Source organism: Pogoniulus pusillus, chromosome 16 (assembly GCF_015220805.1).
Source record: "Pogoniulus pusillus isolate bPogPus1 chromosome 16, bPogPus1.pri, whole genome shotgun sequence".
NCBI lineage: Eukaryota > Metazoa > Chordata > Aves > Piciformes > Lybiidae > Pogoniulus > Pogoniulus pusillus.
In genome coordinates this window covers 9,374,770-9,390,356 of record NC_087279.1, presented here as the reverse complement: position 1 = coordinate 9,390,356, position 15,587 = coordinate 9,374,770, and the positions used below count along the sequence as shown (strand labels likewise).

The window sequence follows — 15,587 nt, the reverse complement described above, 5'->3', positions numbered from 1 at the left end:
TATGTGCTAGTTTGAAGCAAGCTGGAATGTTTTGGTAACAGAACTAGATAACGGGCAGTGAAATGAAAAACAATTGTGTCTACTTCTCTCACAGTCACGCTGAGAACTCTGGGAAGAAGAAGAAAACATTCTCCATTTTGTTTCTCACTCTTGCTTTTGCCTTGGACCGGGTCACATCTCATTAACCCTGCTCCTACTAACCTTGCTCCCTAACCTCTTGGCTGCACCTCTTTTCTTCCTGAGAACTGGGGTAAGGTTGAGAGGGACGGGGGGAGGTGTTGGGGTGGTTTGAGAGCCCCTCCTGGGAACTTAGGTTTCTGGGAGGGGAGTTGTGCTTTTGTATTGTTTATCCTTTGTATATTTCTGTATATAACTGTATATAACTGTATATATTGTAAATAGCTGCTTGTAAATTCTGCTAGCTGTAAATAAATTGCTTCATCTATATTCCCAGGGTCCGTCTGAGTTAGCTGGGGCAAATTCAAAAGTGTGGGGGGGCGGGGTAACCCCCAAACCATCACATTTTTTAATTGGCTTTCCCAACGTGGGGCTAGATATTTTGGAGTCAGTGGAAATTAGCTCTGGGAATTAAGATGAATGGGTGCATGTTTCTGCAGTCAGGAACAGACGCCCACCTCCTGCAAGGCAATTCCAGCCCAGGAGGAGACAAATTCCACCCAGACAGCAGCAATCACGTGCGTCACTGTGGATACTTCTGCGTGACACATATGGTGAGAACATGAACAAATGGGATGGTAAACCTACTTCAGCTCTTTCAAAGAGGGTCAGGGATCTGCAGAGTGGCAGAAACAGAGGCAATAATGCCAGGAAAGTAGCTGTCACTTCTTCAGCTCCTGAGAGCAACTGCAATTGTTCCAACAGTTGCAATTCCTCTCGCAACAACACCAATCACTGTGTACACCCTACATGCCATGTTCAGCATTAGGGGTGCCCTGCCTCCAGCCAGGAGGAGGAAAGGGATAGTGGAGAGAACCGAATCTATTGGAATGTATTCATTAGGTGGCCTGGCAGTTCAAGAGTTCGGAAATACAGGGCTTTAGTTGACACAGGTGCTCAGTGTACTTTATTGCCATCTAATTGCAAAGGGACAGAGTCCATTTCTATTTTTGGAATCACTGGTGGATCTCAAGAGTTAACTAAGATACAGGCTGAGATCAGTTTAACTGGTAAAGAGTGGAAGACACATACTATTGTAACTGGTCCTGATGCGCCTTGCATTCTGGGAATTGACTTTTTGAGACAAGGCTGTTTCAAAGATCCTAAGGGTCATAAATGGGCTTTTGGAATAGCATCTGTAGAGATTGAGGATGATAAATTGAAATTGTCCATTAGACCTGAACTTTCTGATGAATCTGCAGTTGTGGGACATCATGACATAGAGGACCTGGAAGTGCCAATTGCAACTCAAACTGTTCATCATAGGCAGTACAGAACTAACCGTGACTCTTTGTTGCCCATTCATCAGCTGATTCGTCAACTGGAGAGTCAGGCTGTCATCGAGAAAGCTCATTCACCTTTCAACAGTCCCATCTGGCCTGTGCGCAAACCTACAGGCGACTGGAGACTCACAGTTGACTTCCGTGCCCTCAACGAGGTGACACCACCCATGAGTGCAGCTGTGCCAGACATGCTGGAGCTCCAGTACGAGCTGGAATCGAAGGAGGCTAAGTGGTATGCAACCATTGACATTGCTAATGCTTTCTTCTCTATTCCCATAGCAAAGGAGTGCAGGCCTCAGTTTGCATTCACCTGGAGAGGAATCCAGTACCAGTTCAATCGTTTGCCTCAGGGGTGGAAACACAGCTCAACCATCTGTCACTCAGTCATCCACAATGCACTGGAGAAAGGTAAAGCTCCAGAGCACATCCAATACATCGACGACATCATTGTGTGGGGCCAAACTGCTGAGGAAGTCTTCGAGAAAGGTAACAAAATCATTGACATTCTGTTGCAAGCAGGTTTTGCCATTAAGAGAGACAAGGTCAAAGGACCTGCCAGAGAAATTCAGTTTCTGGGAGTGCGGTGGCAGGATGGTCGCCGTTACATTCCTCAGGATGTGATCAACAAAGTCTCTACCATGGCAGTTCCCACCAGTAAGAAGGACACACTTTCTTTTCTTGGTGTGGTGGGATTTTGGAGACTACACATTCCTGGTTTCAGTCAGATTGTCAAACCTCTGCATGATGTGACTCGTAAGAAAAACAATTTCGAGTGGGGACCTGAACAACAAGCAGCCTTTGATCAAATCAAACGAGAAGTAGTCCATGCAGTGGGCTTGGGTCCTGTGAGATCTGGTCCGGACATTAAAAACATTCTGTACACGGCTGCCAGTGACAATGGTCCAACTTGGAGCCTTTGGCAGAGAGCTCCAAATGAGACACGTGGTCGTCCACTTGGTTTCTGGGGACGTTGTTACAGAGGTTCAGAGACAAATTACACTGCAACTGAGAAAGAGATCCTAGCAGCCTATGAGGGAGTGAAAGCAGCTTCTGAAGTGATTGGAACTGAGTCACAATTGCTTTTAGCTCCTAGACTGCCAGTTCTTAACTGGATGTTCAAGGGCAAAGGTTCATCACCACATCATGCCACAGATGCAACCTGGTCTAAATGGATGGCTTTGATAACCCAACGAGCACGAATGGGTAATCTTGACCGACCTGGTCTGGTGGAGGTGATCACCAACTGGCCGGAAGGCACAGACTGTTCCAAACCTCCGGAGGAGAAAATAACTCGTGCTGAGGAAGCTCCTCCCTATGGTGATCTCTCTGATCAGGAAAAGAACTATGCTTTGTTCACAGATGGTTCTTGTCGTCTTGTTGGGAACAAGCGAATATGGAAGTCAGCAGTTTGGAGTCCAACCAGGAGAGTTACCGAAACGAAAGATGGCGAAGGAGAATCCAGTCAGTTCGCTGAGGTAAAAGCTGTTCAACTTGCTCTTGATGTGGCTGAACGTGAGAATTGGCCTATCCTTTACCTCTACACCGACTCGTGGATGGTAGCCAATGCTCTATGGGGTTGGCTAAAGGACTGGAAGAAGAATGGTTGGCAGAGGAAAGGAAAGCCTATTTGGTGTGCTGATCTATGGCAGGACATTGATGCACGGCTGGAGAAAATTCCACTGAAGGTGCGGCACGTAGATGCACACATGCCTAAGAGCAGAGCAACTGAGGAACATCAACATAACCAGCAGGCAGACCAAGCTGCTAAGATTGCTCAAGTTGATACCAACTCTGATCTTGACATTGACCTTGATTGGAAACACCGAGGTGAGTTGTTCTTAGCTCGGTGGGCCCATGACTCATCTGGACATCAAGGCAGAGATGGAACATACCGATGGGCTCGTGATAGGTCAATTGACTTGTCCATGGACGCTATCACCCAAGTCATCTATGACTGTGACATTTGTGCTGCTATTAAGCAGGCTAAGCGAATCAAGCCCTTATGGTATGGTGAGAGATGGTCAAAGTACAAGTATGGTGAAGCCTGGCAGATTGACTACATCACTTTACCTCGATCTCGTTCTGGCAAGCAGTATGTGCTAACGATGGTAGAAGCCAGCACTGGATGGTTGGAAACCTATCCAGTTCCACATGCTACTGCACGTAACACCATTGTTGGTTTGGAGAGACAGATCCTGTGGAGACATGGAACTCCAGAGAGAATTGAGTCAGACAATGGTACTCATTTCAAGAACAATCTTGTGAAAAACTGGGCCAAAGAGCATGGTATTGAATGGATCTATCACATACCCTACTATGCACCAGCTTCAGGGAAGATTGAACGCTACAATGGTTTGCTGAAAACCACCCTAAAGGCCATGGGGGGTGGAACTCTGAAAAACTGGGACAAACATTTAGCACAAGCTACCTGGTTGGTAAATAGTAGAGGTTCAGTAAACAGAGCAGGACCTGCACAATCAGATTTGGTCCAAACAGTAGACGGTGATAAAGTTCCTGTTGTACGTGAAAAGAATCTGTTAGGGAAAACTGTTTGGGTATTTTCTCCTTCGGGCGAAGGGAAACCTGTCCGAGGGGTGGTTTCTGCTGAAGGTCCTGGTCATACATACTGGGTAATGCAGGAGAATGGTGAAATCCAGTGTATTCCACAGAGAAATTTAACTTTAGCTGAAAGAGTTTAAATTCAAGCTGTTAGGAGTTTTCTGTTCTAGGTAACATCGGCGCCCAACACTGAGAGAATCTACGATAGAATCTACAGTACGTGAGCACGAACCCAACATCACCTGGGAGTCCCTGTTCTGAGCTTTTGAATCACCTACATCTGATTGAAGTGTGAACTGAACTTGTATATATTGTTTTAGTGTAAATATTGGTTTAGATTAGATTGGATAATTCTCAGCGATGCTCTGAGCGAAGTAGACAGGGGTGGATTGTGCTAGTTTGAAGCAAGCTGGAATGTTTTGGTAACAGAACTAGATAACGGGCAGTGAAATGAAAAACAATTGTGTCTACTTCTCTCACAGTCACGCTGAGAACTCTGGGAAGAAGAAGAAAACATTCTCCATTTTGTTTCTCACTCTTGCTTTTGCCTTGGACCGGGTCACATCTCATTAACCCTGCTCCTACTAACCTTGCTCCCTAACCTCTTGGCTGCACCTCTTTTCTTCCTGAGAACTGGGGTAAGGTTGAGAGGGACGGGGGGAGGTGTTGGGGTGGTTTGAGAGCCCCTCCTGGGAACTTAGGTTTCTGGGAGGGGAGTTGTGCTTTTGTATTGTTTATCCTTTGTATATTTCTGTATATAACTGTATATAACTGTATATATTGTAAATAGCTGCTTGTAAATTCTGCTAGCTGTAAATAAATTGCTTCATCTATATTCCCAGGGTCCGTCTGAGTTAGCTGGGGCAAATTCAAAAGTGTGGGGGGGCGGGGTAACCCCCAAACCATCACACACTACTCTCATTATGTAGAACCTCCTCCTAATGTGCAACCTAAATCTGCCTTGCTCTAGTTTTAAACCACTGCCCCTTTTGCTATTGCTACAAGCCCTTCTAAACAGTTCCTCTCCAGCCTTCCTGTAGATCCTCTTCAGATATTGAAATGCATCTATAAGGTCTCCCTGGAGCCTTCTGTTCTCCAGGCTGAAGCCCCAATTCTGTCAGCCTGTTTTCATGTTTCCAGCCCTCTGATCATCTTTGTGGCACTCCACTGGACCTGCTCTGGGTCCACCTCAATTCCTTGTTGAGGACCCCAGAGCTGAACACAGTTGTGCAAGTGAGGTCAGAGCAGAGAGGCAGAATTACCTGTCCTGACGTGCCGGCCAGGCTTCTTTCAATGCAGTCCGGGATGCGATTTGCCTTCTGGGCTGCAAAGTACCCTGAAGTCCTTTTCTTCATCCCCCAGCCTCTATGGATATCAAGGGTTGCCCCTTGATAGAAATGTTAATTATTATCAGTGCAGAGCAGCTTTGAGTAGCTTCAGAGAGAGACATTGAACGTTAGATGATGTGAACCTGGCTTCAGATGTAAATTAGCACCACACGTTTATGGAGTGCCTGAGTTTTTTTGCCAGAGGGAGGTGTTAATTGGTACCTACTTTGCTGAAAGACACAGGAAAAAGTAATGGGTTTTGAATTTCTGAAACTGGTTTTTGGTTTGGTTTTGTCTTTTCTAAAATGCTTGACAACTGAAATTCTGCACCTGTCAGATCTGTTGTTTGTGGCTAGCGTGATGCATGTGCAGGTAATTTTTTTTTTTTTAGCTACAGTATGAGGGGTTTTTGACATTTACAGTGAATAAAGTTTTGAGGCTTTTTTTTTTGCTTTTTTTTCCCCCCTTCCCCTTTTGGCTCACTGATAATCTTTTGTTCTCCCTTTTATTGTTCACAGTTGGTCATCAATGCTGCATTGGGATTTGACACATTTGTTGTTATGAGACATGGACTAAAGAAACCAAAACAGCAAGAGTCTGATGATTCATGTGTCAGCAATGCCTCGAGTTCTTCTGATCTTTTGGGGTCATCACTCTTTTCAAATATTCCTGGCTATAAGCTGGGCTGCTACTTTTGCAATGATGTTGTGGCACCAGGGGATGTGAGTAGAACCTTATGCAAATGGTGATTATAGAATTCTCATGTTGTGACTTGGATTTTTGTTTTCTTTGTGCTTATTCCTTAAGGATTTTGTTTTCTTAATCCCTCACACAGGATTTAGTAATAGCTCATCTTTTATTTAGAAAAATCAGATAAATTATTTGTACAGAACTCAAGATGGTTTCTGTAGCAGGAAGCTGGTTGCTTTTGAGTTACTTTTTCTTTCCTTTTAGAACTGTCTATCTTTGTAGTCCACTAGGGATCGGACGCTGGACCAGCAGTGCACTGTCAGTCGGCCTGGACTAGCAATGGTAGCTGGAGCACTTGCAGTGGAATTAATGGTTTCTGTTTTACAGCATCCAGAAGGGTGAGTCATTTCTGGATTGATGTTGAGAAGTTACTCTCTGAGAAGTAAGGTCTGTTTAATATGATCTTCTGGGAGAATGAGGAGGAAGTGTACGTCCAGTAGGACAATTCTGTAGGGTGTAGTGTTGCCTGTAAATTACTGTAATGTGTAACTCATATCCACTACATTAGTGTAATTTAAGTGTGTAAGGGAGAACTGACTTATAGTATTTTAATTTTTTATCTTGGAAAGTGGCATTTTTCTGTCTTGAGTTTAACAGTACAAAAGCAGTGAGAATATTTCTAAAGAAGAAAGTGTTCCTGTTAGTGGATCTTGGTATTTCTCTACTCAAGAGAGTGTTTGAATGTAATGAAAAGTTATCATCGCTATGTGTTTCAAGGGCTTCAAGGTAAGCCAAGTACTGGGTTTGATATAGTAACAACTCTGAAATTCTGCAGCCTGAAATTTAGTCTAATTTTCTGTCTTTAAATCTCTGAAAAAAAGTGAGTTAGGAGTTGGAAATTAATATGCTGCAAGGCTTTTGATAAAGGGTTTTTACACTCCCATGCAGAATCTTAGTTACTGTGAAACACACTTTCCAGATAAACTCTGGAAAGGCATCTAAACTGAGAAGCTTACTGGAAATTTTGACTGTTGAGTATGTTGTCTTGTTTTAATTTTCCTTCTTGGATTTCTGTTAGTGGTTATGCTGTGGCCAGCAGTAGTGATGATAGAATGAATGAGCCACCTACTTCTCTTGGACTTGTTCCTCATCAGGTAAATAATTTGTGAGTAAATGCTTCTGTTTATCTGGGAACTGATAGAAGTCAAACATCACAGACTTTTGCCTCCTTAACAAAAACATACTCTAAACTGATTCTGTTCCCCAATTCTCCATGCTTGATTACATCTGTGTATATATTAAATAATAAAATACATCAGTCACACAGCCCAAGGTAGTTGTGTTCCTGGCACTGTCTGTTCTACTTGTGGACATGATTCTTGCTACCTACTTAGCAGGGATTTGTTGGAAGCAGGCAGCGTGTGAATTAGGCATAGTTTGTAGTCTAAATGATCAAACCCCTGCTGCAAAGTGATGTCAGTGCTGTCTCTGTTAGCAGAAACAACAGTCTGGAATGTTAAAATTACCTACCAGTACTATTGTGTTAAAAAATTAGTTTAGGAATGCACAGCAGTGAAGTGTTCAGATTCTATGTTGTTGACAAGGAGGGGAAAAAGAAGTGTTTAGCTAATTATGATAAGACTTTTTATTTTTGACTGAACTTTGCAGCCAAAAAGCTCAAACTCCAGGTGGTGCTGTGCCTCTATTCATGCTTAAATAGTGTTGTATTAAGATAGCAGGACCATTATTTTGTGGAAAACCAGTAGCATCCACTGAGCATACATTTTCTACAGGTGTTATTGGGGGTCACTGTGGTGAAACAGTATTACCTAGTTAGAGCTGATTTTTATCTGTTGTTTGAATGTATGTACCCAGCTCATGGAAATGGCTTTTCTAACTAAAAAATAATCTATTTTTATATCTTCCAGATCCGTGGATTTTTATCAAGATTTGATAATGTTCTTCCAGTCAGCCTGGCATTTGATAAGTGCACAGCCTGCTCAACCAAAGTGAGTCTGAGTTTGTCTGGACTTCATTTATATGTGCTGAATGATCTTGCTCTGGGTCACTCTTTGTCTGCTGAAAATTGCTTTGTATTTGGCCTTTTTTCTTATTTCTTTGGGGCTTGGAATCTGTGTTTGCAGTTCAGCTAGAGTTCTTTATTGAGCTGTTCTCCAAATTTCCTTGACCATCACCTATTAGTATGCTATTACCTCCACATAAACATCCTAGTCAGCTAAGGCCACCAAGTAAAGATTAGAGCCAACTCATTTCTAAAGTTTGTCAGCAGATACTGCCAATATCTTTTGGCTTTGTAGGAATGAATAAAATTTGTATTTCTAGTTAATCTTTCTGATGGAAAAAATAGATCTTTTCAGCTTTCTTGAATTTACAAATCATTACAAATATGCAAAGTTGTCTAAATTCTGGATTGTAGTACTAAATTAGAATACATCAAGAAACAAAAATATTACTTCCATAACATTTATTTCTTGAAAAGACTGTTTCATTTTGGTGTTGGCATAGACAGTCCTGAGTCACTTAACAGATTTACAGCTGTTGCTTGCATCTGGTCTGTGCCTTGCCAGAACACTGAGGCAGCCTCCTAATGTGTTTGTGTGAGGCTGTCTCTTCAGGCTTGGATTGTTTTCCTGTGCTGTGCCTTTGAAAAGTTTTGGGGTTTGGGTTTTGGTTTTTTTTATGGCAAGTTTTCTACAGCCATGTGGTTCAAGAAACTTGGGATATCTCAATGCAAAGATTCAGAGGCTTTGATTTAGACTGCCTGAGAATGCCATCAGCTTAATTCACTCTCATAGAATCATTTCCTGCTACTGCAAGAAGTTCTTTTCATTCTTATGACTGCACTTGTCCATCTTTCAAGGATCTATCAAAAATTCTTGAGGCACTCTCGTGTTATTGAGGACTTGCACAATTTCTTCTTCAGTATTCTTTTTTTTGTTTTCTAGGCTGTCTGGATACATTTGACAAATTTTCAAGGACTATTAGTGTTCATTTTCTCCTTGAAAGTTGAGGCACTAAGCTCGAAAGTGCTGTTATTTTTAGAAATATTTATCTGCCCTCTTGAGTAGCTGAAAGCTCAGCAGTAGCTAAAAACTTGGTGGTGGACTCAGAGAGTTCAACTGTCAGAATAAGCTTTTTTCTTTTTTAACCCCTCATTCAGGACGTGTTGATAGACAAAACCAATTTACATACATTGGTGTAGATAAATGAAATGCAAGTATCAATCTTTTGTTAGCAAATAATTTCTTCTTGGAGGTCATTTTAAGACAGTCCTGTTTTACACAAACAGGCTTGATGATTTAATAAAAACTGACTTGGATTTTAGCAGCTGTGCTATTCCCAGCAAGATCACTTTTCATGTGGTTTGAGTATTAAATTACTTCTGTGCTGAAAAGGTTGCTTCACTGGCACATGTATTTCCTTACAGTAGAAACAAAGCCTTTGTTTACTTTGCTAACTTTCTGTTTATTAGCATAAGAGTCTGTCACTCTGTGTTATCTGGAAATCTGATGCTAATACTTTGAAATGTCAAATCCAATTACAATTTAATTGTAATATGTATGTTGATTCTTGGAGCATTGGGCTTTTTTATGCAGCAGTTTAGCATAATTTCATCATGATCTGTGTCAGATTTAGTGTAGATTCAAACTTGTAGCACAGGAGAAAAGTGGCTTTTCTGTTAGAATTGAATTTCTTGGTACCTTTAATTTTTCTTTTTTCTTATGTTAGCATTCTCTTTATTCAGCTTTTGTCACTCTCTTCTCTTAAAACATAAAACTGATGAATTAGAAATTTGTAAATTCTAGTACATTTTGAAACCATCATCTGCTACAGCTGGATGACTTTGGAGAAGCTGCTAATGATCTGCATGCTTAGAGATTAGATTCCATTTCATTTTGACTCTGTCATGACTTCATTTCTATGTTGTCAAAGCTGAAGAGGCCAGACATCCAAGCAGCCAGCTATTCCTTACCCAGAATTGTCCTGAACAGACTGCATGCCAGAGAAGCTTCCTGCAGGCAATTGTTCAGGAATTTTGGGATGGTCACTGCAGGAAACCAATCTATTTTTATTTTGGGCCAAATTTTCCTTCTTTTATTTCCCCCTCTGTCTTATTCTGGTGCTGCACAAGCATGTGCTGGAATGGAAGGTATCCTCTCTCAGAGCTAGCAGCACTGCATTGCCAGCTAAGTAGCAGGTCTGAGGAGCAGTGGAAGCTCTTCTGCTCTTCCTCTTCCATGTTAAACTTGGAGAGTCCAAAGTTCTTTAGTATAGACATTTATTCATAGTGGCTGCTTTAATTAGAGCAAGAACATTACATTTTTTACCCCCTGTTTACCCCGTTGGGTGCAAAATGATCCTATTTTCTCAAATCGCCATGGCAAGAAGTGTTACAGTCCCTTCGAAATTTAGAGTTGAGTGATCCTGATCCTGTACTATCTGATCATTGCAGGCAACTGGATAAAGCTTTGAAACATAAATGTTGAAAGGTGTATCTTAATGGAAAGCTGCCAGTCTTTGTGTTCTGCTGAGTAATGTAAATGTTCATAGAATGAGAGAGTGGTCTGGGCCAGAAGGGACCTCTGCAGGTCATCTTGTCCGTCTCCCCTGCAGTCAGCAGAGACATCCCCGCTAGCACAGGTCACCTAGGGCCGCATTAAGCCTCACCTTGAATGTCTCCAGGGAAGGGGCCTCAACTACCTCCCTGGGCAACCTGTTCCAGTGCTCCACCACCCTCATAGTAAAGAACTTATTCCTAGTATCCAATCTAAATCTGCTCTTCTCAAGCTTAAACCCACTGCCCCTTGTCCTGTCACTGCAGGCCTACTGATAAAAATATTAAATAGCACAGGTCCCAGCATGGACCCCTGAGGGACGGCAGTTGTTACTGCTCTCCATCTGGACTTCGAGCCATTGAGCACCACCATCTGGATGTGACTATCCAGCCAATTCCTTATCCACTGAACAGTCCACTCATCAAATCCACATCTCTCCAATTTGGCAAGCCTGTGGGGGACCATGTCGAAGGTCTTGCACAAGTCCAGTCACATCCATAGGATGTCCCTTATTTAATGACTTAACCACATTATCATAGAAAGTCACTAGGTTAGTCAGGCAGGACCTGCCCCTAGTAAAGCCATGCTGACTATCATGAATCACCTTCCTGTCCTCCATGTGCTTCAGCATGGCATCCAGGAGGATCTGTTAATGCTTCTACTTGAGGGTCATGGAATGAGCCAGGAGACTTCATACACGGAGTTTAATGGCAGAAAAGATCATTGCCACTAACCAGCTTGGGTATACAGGTGGCCCCTCTGTTTTTACATATAGATCTTACCTCCTCCAGAGATCACATTTATCATCCATGTGCTGCAATGCTAACTTACTTTCTTTAAAGATGTTTCTCTCCTTCCCTCATTAAAATCATTCTTATATGTATCTGGTATTTTGGACCTGATGATCTTAAAGGTCTTGTCCAGCCTAAGTGATTCTATGATTATCCTCCGTCAAGTAAAGAAAACCCAAAAAAGAGCATATCTCAAATTTCTATACATTGTGCTGAATAACTGATCTGCTTAAGTCATTGGGTTTTAACCACTGAGTAATTTTACTGTCTTACCTTTTAATTGGTTTTCAATTACATGGCATTTCATGAAGAGATAGACACGAGGGTCAGACGTGATATTCTAGGCACTCCGTTAGAATTTCTGGTTTGGGTCAAGGTATTTCCCTACCCATGCAGATGTTTTCTCTTTTTAACATCCCAAGAATACATTGAACACTTTTGCTGTGACATTTACTAAGTGCCTGCCTTGTATAAATTATTTATGAGTGTTTCAGTTTGGAAATCTATCACCATGTAGCCATAACAATGCTTTTATTGTTTTCATCTGCTCCCTGGTGTGCATTTTTACTTTAAATAGTTCCGATTAGTTCTGACAATAACCTGCACTATTCAGTAACTTCCTGATGATTTTCAGTTGAGATCATTTTGATTCCAGCAAGACCTTTCGTGCTTGCCCTAGCTGCATTGAGAGAAGTCTTTGCTTTCTCCCAGTAACAGCATATTGTATAATCTGTCAGTGAAGCCATTTTTAACATCTTTATAAGTTTCTCAGTTCTAGTACTATGTTGATATTAGAGATGTAGAAGTCACGGGGAAAAGAAAGCCTTGGTTCTTTTTGTACTAAAGAAAAGGTAACGCTTTCATAGCTTGCAGATATGAGGGAGGAAATTTGTCCTGCAGGAATGAACGTTGCAAAAATTGAAAAGGATGTTTAAAAAGGGTTATTTCTGTAGCTGAGCTGTAACATTAAGCCCATGTAACTGAATCCATTTATAACATTTCTTATTTCCTGAATTTACATATGTTAACATTTGACACTTCTATGTATAGTGCAGCCTCTGTGTTAATATTGGACAGGTTTCATTCGGACTTAAAGAGAGCATCATTAACATACCTAGGCATATTTTCAGCATGCTGAGTTAAATGTAGTGCTTTACTCTTAAGGTGGTATCAAAATTTACTTTGAGTAAATTACTGACTTACAGAAGTGTGTCACTTTTGATTTTCCTCTTTGGAAAAAAAAGGTATTTTAATTTGGAGGAGCTGGAGGCAGGATGATCTTGCCCATAACTCTTGAAATCTCAGGTAGTCTTTATCCCTCTGGATATAAATTTTAAATGCAGTGAGCTGTTGAAATGAGATGTATTTTCAAAACTAGTCACAGCACAGATGGTTTTACTGTAGGTTTCCTGAAAGATGTCTGGGTTTACCATTCCAAAAACATAGAATTTTTATAATAAAGTCAATAAAAGACAATGTAGATTATCCCAAGTGAAAGGATACTAACAGGAGGAAGCTGTATGCTGTGCTAAGAGTGCCACATCACACACTAAGAAACTGTAACCGTGATGATGTGATCGTTATGATGGAATTTTCTTCACTTGGAGGAGTGCAGATGTGGTCAAGTACCCCAGAAATCCCAAAAGTAACATGAACCAGGCATTGCCTGGTTTTGTAAACAGAGAAAAAGATGTGGAAGCAGTGGTGTGTTCAGTGCTCCCAACCTTCTGTGGTGCACAGGTGTCTGTACAGACAGGATGGATGATGATTGAAAAATGGAACTTAAAACTGACAACACTGGAACCTCAGAAGGTGGGAGAGAGCTTGTTATCTCTGTGCTATAGCTGAAAAAAAACCCGACTCTGTAATTTAGTGCAGAAGTTAAGTCTTGTTACCCTTTGCTTAGTGCATTGTGCTGACTGGAAGGGTCATAGCCAATCCTTTGAGGGCAGCAGTGCTAAATAAACTGCCTTGCACATAACAACTCCACAATGAAGGCTGTAAATGGAAGGACCGTGGGGAAGGATGGAACATGTGTATGTTCAGTCTCAAATTGCACCCTGGCCTGGGTCAGCAGCAGTATGTCCAGCAAGACTAAGGGCAGTGATTGTGTCGCTGCAGTCCCCTCTGCACAAGTTTTGAGCTCCTCACTCATGAAGAACATTGAGGTGCTGGAGAGTGTCCAAAGAAAGTGCAGTGAAGCTAGTGAAGGGTTTGGAGAACAGGTGTTGCAAGAGGCTGCCCAGGGCAGTGGTGGAATTGCCATCCAAGTATTCAAAAAAAGTGTACATGTGGAACTGAGTGACACAGTTTAGTGATGGACTTGGAAGTGCTGGGTTTACTGTTGGTCTTGAAGATCTTGGAGATCTTTTCCAGTCTTAATCGTTCTTTGTTTCTATGAAATCATCAGCTTCACTACATTGTGCAACTGTTCTTTTGCTTGCACATACCCACATAGACATTTTTGGACAGTTAAGATTTAAACCTTTATTAATTACTTCCACATTTTCACAGGGTTTTATCAATCTGTGTCTTTGCAGAACTGTTTTTGTTTTCTTTGAAACTGGAAAAAAGTGAAGGCAGTTTGAATTTCAAAAGAGGATAAAGTAATTGAAACTGATAAAATCAGTAAATAATCACAGTGAAAATGCTGTTGTTCTTCCAGTACTATTTTGCATGAGTATTGTTGTACATCCTCTTCTGTGAAATGGCCTACAAAACACAGATTTTTAAGCTGGAGGTCTGCATTTAGGAACTACTTTGCAGCTGCAGTTTCTGCTGAAGGGAGCCCTAGTTTTCATTCCCCGAAACCCAGACAAACTCCCTCTGAGACAATGGTGTTCTACAGATCATACCTTAGTGTTGATGGCAGGGGAAAGATAGATAGAATGAATGACTTTGTATGCCAGTAAAGCCAGTCATTACTGGCTTTTTGCTTGCTTAAACAAATCCATCAAAAATAGGCCACTCCAGTTTTTATAGTACCAAATGGTACTGACAGTCAAAACAGTCCTGAGCTTAAGACAGTCACTTTTCCATGAGGAAGAAGATTTGCTTAGATGTCCAGGGAAGTGGACTTGCTTCACTGTCAGCATTAGGGATTGTCTATTTCTTCAAGGGAAAAAGCAAGAAGTGTGCTGTAGGTGAATGCCCTTATATATGAGTAACAAACAGATTATCCAGCCAGAAATTGTCAGTAACCTTAGATGTGACTGGATGAAAGAAGGGCCTTCTGCAGCTGCTGTACAGTAGGTAGTGACTAATGCCAGTATGAGCTGGAGCCAAAAATGTTGTAAGTGCTGATGAGCTAATCGGTGTAAATTTTGGACAGGAAGCAGAATGGGGATAAATAAAGTAGTAAATATCTGCCCAGTGTAAAATGTGGAGAGCAAGAGATGGCTGTTAGATGACAGAAGGACATACCAGGTATTAAGAGGTCAGGACAGATGATCTAATGATATTGTCTACATGAAAACTCCTTTGTTCCTTTATTCTCAGTCTCTAAAATGGAGATGTTTCTTTTCCTCCCCCTTTTTTTCCTTTTTATTTCTGTTTACTAGTGCTTTCAGGGAATGGCTTTCACATCCCTGCTTTTCAGTAGAAAGCCTGTGGCCTGAAGATGTCATTAGGTTTAAAATAATTTGTGGGAAATGTCTAAGAAAGGCTCAGAATTGTCTATATTACTAGGCCAACAATTCAGATAGATTTTGGAGTTCAGATCAATTCAGGGAAAATTATTACTTGTAAATACATAAAGGTTATTTTAGAGAAGTTCAGAAGGTCTGCAGGTCTTGAGAACTTACTGTTGGCAAGGTTATGCTTAACTGACATCTCTTAAATTGCTAAGACTCCTACTTTTCCCTTTCATTTATTCTTTTGAATAAAAGGAGTGTTAAAGTACTAAGTTAAAAAAGCTTGTTGAGCCCTTGCAAAGCCTGTTCTTTGATAAGGTAATGCTCCATTTTCTATCCATCGCAGTTAAAAATCAGTGTAAATCGTAACAGACACAACACACTTGTGTCACTACATTCCTCCTCTAAATCAAACCAAGAATCTCTCTTAAATGAATTTTCAGCATGTTGTACCTGGATTAGGTAAGGCTTTATACTGATTTGCTTTCAATTATGATACCTATTACAAGAAGGTGAGGGGAAAATATGTGTGCAGAGGGCGTTTTAATTG

At 41.3% G+C, this 15,587-nt stretch overlaps 1 protein-coding gene across 2 annotated transcripts in view; it reads left to right on the top strand.

Annotated features, from left to right (window-relative positions):
- The window catches only part of ATG7 (autophagy related 7), a 104,032-nt gene that overhangs the window by 18,060 nt on the left and 70,385 nt on the right, over positions 1-15,587 (top strand). For both annotated transcript variants that reach the window (XM_064156348.1, XM_064156346.1), the window contains exons 14-17: positions 5,866-6,069; positions 6,320-6,435; positions 7,116-7,191; positions 7,966-8,046. In XM_064156348.1, coding sequence (XP_064012418.1) covers positions 5,866-6,069; positions 6,320-6,435; positions 7,116-7,191; positions 7,966-8,046 — 477 coding nt within the window. The remainder of the gene's footprint in view (positions 1-5,865; positions 6,070-6,319; positions 6,436-7,115; positions 7,192-7,965; positions 8,047-15,587) is intronic.